Source organism: Meleagris gallopavo, chromosome 30, assembly GCF_000146605.3.
Source record: "Meleagris gallopavo isolate NT-WF06-2002-E0010 breed Aviagen turkey brand Nicholas breeding stock chromosome 30, Turkey_5.1, whole genome shotgun sequence".
In the NCBI taxonomy this organism is placed as follows: domain Eukaryota; kingdom Metazoa; phylum Chordata; class Aves; order Galliformes; family Phasianidae; genus Meleagris; species Meleagris gallopavo.
Genome location: NC_015040.2, coordinates 742,092 through 748,727, shown reverse-complemented (window position 1 = coordinate 748,727; position 6,636 = coordinate 742,092). Strand labels below are relative to the sequence as shown.

At 55.3% G+C, this 6,636-nt stretch overlaps 1 protein-coding gene across 1 annotated transcript in view; it reads left to right on the top strand.

Annotated features, from left to right (window-relative positions):
• Positions 1-3,590, top strand: part of ANGPTL4 (angiopoietin like 4) — a gene marked incomplete at its 5' end in the record, with an annotated part of 7,974 nt that extends 4,384 nt beyond the window's left edge. Inside the window, 4 exons of the mRNA XM_010724777.3 lie at positions 612-725; positions 817-912; positions 1,216-1,491; positions 2,037-3,590. Of these exons, the coding sequence (XP_010723079.2) occupies positions 612-725; positions 817-912; positions 1,216-1,491; positions 2,037-2,218 (668 nt within the window). The remainder of the gene's footprint in view (positions 1-611; positions 726-816; positions 913-1,215; positions 1,492-2,036) is intronic.
• Positions 3,591-6,636: the final 3,046 nt, after the last annotated feature.

Here is a 6,636-nt window from a genome sequence, read left to right as displayed (position 1 = left end):
CTTGACGTGCCGGCACCCCACAGCCCAGAGGCTGAAGTCCCCGCACATCCTCCTTCGGCCTTTCGACTCTGCGTTTTGTAACAGGGCTGCTTTTTTTTCTTCCTTTTTTCTTTTTTTCCCCACCCCGTGCGCTGCGGGCGGTGGTTCCCGGATGGACTTTTATCGGTGCTGTTGTAACGGTGCTTTGCTGGCAGCTGGGGACAAAGTCCCCGACAGGCAGAGGGGGAGAAGTGGAAGCCCAGAGCTTTTGGGGGGAATGGGGGGAGGTGAAGCTTTCCTCTTGCAGGTGGTTGCCTTGTGGCCCATCCCTGCGGGTCACTGTGGGTGTCTGTCCCGCTGCGGAGCATTCTGTCCAGCCCTGGGTCACTGCAGCCTGGCCCCGTGCCTGGCTGCTCTCTTGGACGGGAGCCCGAGGAGCTGTCTTTGGAGCAGTGGGAAGATATTGGGTCACTGGTGTTGAAAGCTCTGCAGAGCCAGGGATTCATCTCAGCACGCATCCAATGCTGATGTGCGGCTCTCGTCGAGCTGCGCGTGCGGGGCCGTGGCAGGAGCAGCAGCTGGGCTGTGGGTGTGGGGCCGACCTCTCAGACTCTTTCCCCTTCTTCCAGCAGAGCTCCCAGAGGACTGCCAGCAGCTCTTCCTGGCTGGTCAGCAAAGCAGCGGGGTCTTCCAGGTGCAGCCCTCGGGGTCCCAGCCCTTCAAAGTCTACTGTGACATGACTGCAGGTACAGCGGAGGAGATGCCGTGCATCTCGCAGTGCTTTGCAGGGTGCTCTTGCCCACAGCAGCCCTGAAATGTGCCTTTTCCCCCCTGCAGAAGGTGGCTGGACGGTGATCCAGAGGCGTACAGATGGCTCTGTGGACTTTGACCAGCTTTGGGATGCCTACAAGAATGGCTTTGGAGACCTTCATGGTAGGTGGATGGTGGCATCTGTCTTAGCACAGGACACCTGATAACTTAGGACAATTAATTCCCCCTCACCTCCTCCTGTAGACCTCCATGTGCCAGAGCAGTGTTGGGATGCGGGGGGGGGACGGACACTGCTGGCACCCCCAGAGCACTTGTCTCTCTGACTGGTCCTGCACATGCAGACAGTGACTCAAATGCTGCAGAGTCTGGGCTTGAGGTCCTTCTTGCCCTTGAATCCTGTTTGTGTGTCTGTTCTGCACCACGTCTTTGTATCCCTGGGACCACAGAAGACCATCTGTGTTTCAGGTGACTTCTGGCTAGGCTTGGAGAAGATCCATCACCTGGTCCAGGAGGGAAGGTACAACCTCCTGATTGAGCTGGAAGACTGGGAGGGAAACTCCCAGGAGATTCAGTTTGAGTTCAGCCTTGGTGGGGAGAGCACAGCCTACACACTCAACCTGCTGGGACCTCTGTCTGGAGAACTGGAAAATGCCATTGGGGACTTTAGGCAGCTGCCCTTCTCCACTCGGGATCGTGACCACGATCTCAAAGCGGACACAAACTGTGCCAAGCACCTCTCAGGTCAGTGTGGGCTCTTCCCCTTCCAAGGGATCATAGAACCATAGAATGGCCTGGGTTGAAAAGACCACAATGATCATCCAGTTCCAACCCTCCTGCTATGTGCAGGGTCACCAACCAGCAGACCAGGCTGCCCAGAGCCACATCCAGCCTGGTGTGTGATGAGCCATTTCCCTCCTGCCCTTGGAGGTAGCTGTGGTTGGGCTGCCATGGATCAATTCAGCCCTTTGATGCCGAGCCTGTGTTGCTCCCAGCATCCTGGGATTGCTGCAGGAGGAGCCATGCAGGATACAGGGGGGGATGCTGAAACCATGTAGGGATCGTGGCTCAGGTCTTGGCCCAAGCATCTGTCTTTGTGACAGCTTTGCTGGTGCCAGCTTGTCCGGATCCATACCGAGATCACCAGTACATGGGATTCCTCAGGGGTTCACGAGGGCCTGTGAGCTCCAAAAGCCCTGAAACGTGGGGGAAATGGGGACAGCAGCTGCCTTGAGGGTGGGTTTGATTCTGGAGAAGTGCTGTGTGTTAAACCCTGCTCTGCATTGCAGGCGGCTGGTGGTTCAGCACCTGTGGCCACGCCAACCTCAATGGGAAGTACTTCCGCTCCATCCCTCGCCAGAGGCACGAACGCAAGCAGGGCATCTTTTGGAAGACTTGGAAGGGCAGATACTACCCTCTGAAATCAACCACCATGAAAATCCAACCCACAGTGCTGGAAGCAGAGCCCTAAAGCTGCCGTTTCAGACTTGACCTTCTCTGCGGAGCCTGGACGTGAGCTCCGTCAGTTGGTGTTTACAGAAAACAAACCCACCCTCCCCACGGAGACCCCCGAGGTGTGTTTCTCTTTGCTGCCACAGTGCAGCTCTTCACTCGAGTAAAGCAGCTCCATGGCACTGAAGCCTCCGGATGGGGGTTTCCCAAAGCAGGAGACTGACCTCCGGAGCATGCCGGGGGTCCGCCTCGAGCCCTGCAGTGGTTGCTGCAGCCTTCTGGTGCTTTCTGCCCTGTCTGAACACTTCCGTGCTGGTTTTGCTGGGCTGGGGTGAAGGGAAGCATGGGAGGTTCCTTCACTGCCCTGCACCCAGTCGGGTGCTGAGCCTCGCCGTGTCCCACCTCTCACTGTTGTCCCCACGTGTGACCATGTGCACCCCCTGTGAGTGTCCCCAGCCCTCTTCCCCCACTCCTCAGCCACATGGGGTGGGAGCCATGGCAGCTCCATCTCATTTCTGCCTCACAGCCCTGCTCTGGTGACTCCAACCCAATGGGAATATAGAATCCTTAGCGGTGGAAGGGATCTCAGAATGGCATCTAGTCCAACTCCCCTGCAATAAACAGGGACATATGGGTGTCACTGGGAGGATGTGGGACTCCTCTGGGAGAAGGGCACCTCGAGCTCCCTCAGTTTCCCTGCCCCCAAAGCTTGAAAGCTGGCTGGAATTTGTTCAGAGCTGGGAAAAACGCTCACAGCTCCGGGAAGCGATGAGCAAGATGATGCAGGCAGCTGTGGGGGGGTGCTGGGGACTGAGTCATGGCTAAGCCTGCAGCTCAGCAGTGGGACGTGTGCTGGGACAACACGCACATGGAGCAGCGCCCGTCCATGGGAAACCGGTGTCCTGCTGCCAGCTGCGTGCTCTCACAGCCTGGAGCAATGCCTTCTCCAAAGAGAGTCCCCATCCTTTGCACAGCCCCTCCTGCACACCCTAAAGGCCAGGGGACATCAGGGCTGCCCTGCAAGAGCTGCACTGCCTGGCTGGGTGCAGTTCTGCCCTGGGATGGGTGCTGGGGGAGGTGGGTGAAACAGGTCCCCAAAAACTGTTACGGGCCAAGCTGCCGTCTTGGGGCTTCCCAAGCATCCTGCCCTATTGAAGTCATATTGACTGCCGTGCTAGAGCTCCTAGCTGCTAAATATTGTAAATAGCCATTTGTAGGATGTTGGATCTTTTTGACGAATTTCTCGTTTTAATTTGTTTCCGTATTTAAATGCAGTGTTAATGTGGTGTAATTTATAAGTGTCGGCGCTGGAAAACAACAGCTGTAGTTTGTGTATTTTAAACGTTTTTTTGTTGTTTTTTTTTGTTTTGTTTTGTTTTTGTACTAAAATATCTTTTCTGAAAATGTCTTTTAATAAAAAGAAGCCTGTAAGTGTCCTGCCTGCATTATTTGCATGATAGTGCACCAGTGGTTCTGTGGGAGATGTGCAAGATGTGCATTCAGATGCTTTGCTCATTGGGTGCTTTGATTCTTCTTGTCCTGACCATGTCCTGTGTGGAGCTACCAGTCCCTGTTCCAACCCCATCAGCAGGTTCCAGTCTGCTTGGAGCTTACAGGCTCCGTATTTTTCTGCTGGAAATGAGGCCCTGGAGCAGCAGATTTTCCTTATTCCCTGATGGTAAAGCTTTGCACCAAAGCTACTCATTGCAGCTGGCTGGATGCAAACACAATTTGAATTGCATGGACAGATAAAGGCAGACCTGACCAGGAGCTGCCCCAGCCAATAAGAGTCTTGTAGCTGTTTGTACCATAGATGCCAAGCAATATCCATCAGCTTCTAGGCAGCTATTACATGTGAAGGGGTCTGGGGATCCTTCAGTCTTCCCAGACACAGATCCAGGCTGGTACTGGGGGCAGACAAAACAGCAACGTCTCCATTTGACTGCAGATGGACTACAAAGCAGAAAGCAACACCAAAACAACAACAAAAACCCAATCAAACCCACAGAACGGCTCATTCCAGGAGCGAGAGACAAGAGCCAGCTCGGGCTCGGGAAGTCCCTGGGAGCAGCTGTACAAACACCTGCACACCTGGCCTGCCTGCTCCTGCTCCATCCTTCCCTGGAGAAAACCACAGGGTTAATGGCAGCCCGGAGCACAATTGCACAAGGAGCCCATTAGGCTGCCCTGTGCTATCCATCCGCTCCCCCTTGTGTTCAGAAATACATTTTTAATGCTCCATTTGCTTAAGGCAGCAGCAGCGTGCCGCGTTGTGCTCAGGATGCTGAAGTGGTCAGACTAAGGTGGGGTGTCCATAGAATCACAGAATGGCCTGGGTTGAAAAGGACCACAATGATCATCAGTTCCAACCCCCTGCTGTGTGCAGGTCGCCAACCAGCAGCCCAGGCTGCCCAGAGCCACATCCAGCCTGGCCTTGGATGCCTGCAGGGATGGGGCATCCACAGCCTCCTTGGGCAACCTGTTCCAGGTTTGGCAGGACGCAGTGCTGTTTCTCCCTATGAGGAGCTGCAGCTGCCATTGGGGTCCCTCTGCTCCAGGCCCCACAAACCCAGGGCCCTCAGATCCTCTCCTATCTTTGCAGCCCTTCTGGGGATGCTCTCAATGCTTCAATGCCCTTCTGACTTTGTGGGGCCCAAATCTGCACCCAGGGCTTGAGCTGCTTCTCTATGAAGACAGACTTATTCAGCCTGGAGAAAAGAAGGCTGGGGGTGACCTCACTGCAGCCTTCAGTACCTAAAAGGAGCCTACAGACAGGAGGGGATCAGCTCTTGGAAAGGGGAGATGACAGCAGGACAAGGGGAAATGGTTTGAAGCTGAGGGAGGGCAGATTTCAGTTGGCTGTGAGGGGGAAGTTGTTTGCTGTGAGTGGGGAGGTGCTGAACAGCTGCCCAAAGAGGCTGTGGATCCCCGTCCATCCCTGGAGGTGTTCAAGGCCAGCAAGGATGGGGCCCTGGGCAGCCTGGGCTGGTATTGAATGTGGAAGTTGGTGGCCCTGCACGTGGTGAGGGGGTTGCTCTAAGAATCCCAGTAGAACTTCAGAAAGGTATTTAAGTCCAAATTTTGGGAAAGGAGGGTTAAAGGAGCCCCCCCACCCCTCAGCCCCCGGCCGACAAAGCCGGGCCCTCAGCCCCCTCCTCACGCACCCTCAGCTCATCCCCTCGTTCCACCCCGTGCACGCCGTGGCCGCATCCATCACCGCTCACACTGCGGCTCTCCGCAGCTCCGGATGGAGGACAGGCAGCTCCCTCCAGTGACTGCGGGAGAAACGGCGGCGGAGGACGGGCTGGAGCCGTGCTGGGAGCTGGGGAGCTCCGGGGGGGCCGGGGGGATCGCGGTGATGCAGTTAGTATTAGCAATGCACACACGGGGTGCTCCCATCAAACTTCCAAACTTACAGCGACCCTTCTTGGGTGGTGGGAGAAGAAAAGAAAGTGATTTTGATCCCAATCGAGAAGAAATAGCTTGCTTTATTATTATTTTTTCCTGCTAAATCCATGCACGCCTCAGATTCAGTTCAGAACCCATTCAGCTGCTGCAGAGGGCAAAAATAAGATGTTTTTCTTCTGCTGCTCCCATACGAATGACAGCGAAGCGGTGGCAGTGAAGGGTCTTATTCTGCAGAGCAGTGAGGAGCTGCTCTCTTCTCCCACCCCTCACCTGCCTGGGGTGGGAGACACTTTGCCATGGGGAACTCAGCATGGGACCATTCCCCTCCCCGGGAACTTCTGCACCATCCACCCCAGGGCAGCTCTGCTGCTGCCGTTCTCTGCTCAGCATTGGTTGCCCCATGGCCTGGCAGTGCTGTGGGCATCACCCAGTGGGGCCACTCACTGCAGTCCTGTGGGGATATGTGAATATCAATGGGAGAAAGCAACAACACATCCCAGCAGATCCTGGTTGTTAAAGATCCCTTCTGTGCGGGTTAAAAGGCCAATGCCTCGTGGCTGTATGTGAGCGCTGAGGCTGCAAAGGAAGGGTGAGAAGAAAGATTTACTCTCTGTTTCAACAGAAACCTCCATCTGTCTGAGAGGAACTTCTTGTGTGACCCTTGGTGAGGTTGGGAGCAGCATCTTTCCTAGAGCCTGCATCTGTGAATCCACTTCTTTCCTCCCCAGCTGCTTCCATCGCTTCTTATGCAACAGAGATGCCTACACACAGCACTGGGGCTGCAGTGTGTGTTTGCATCCATATCTCACCCCATTTTCAGATCAGTTTTCATAAAGAGAATAATTTTTGGCCAGCAGGACCCGGGTCCCACCTCTGATGGGAGCTGTTAGCCCGATGCTGCCTGTTCCCGTGCTCCCATACATTTATTAGCGATCACACCAGGGAAGAGCAGCTCGTGAGAAGCCTCCCCCTGCCTGCCTGTGGTGTTCATGGGTTGGGGGGTCAGGAGCTGCACAGCCTGGGGGGGGG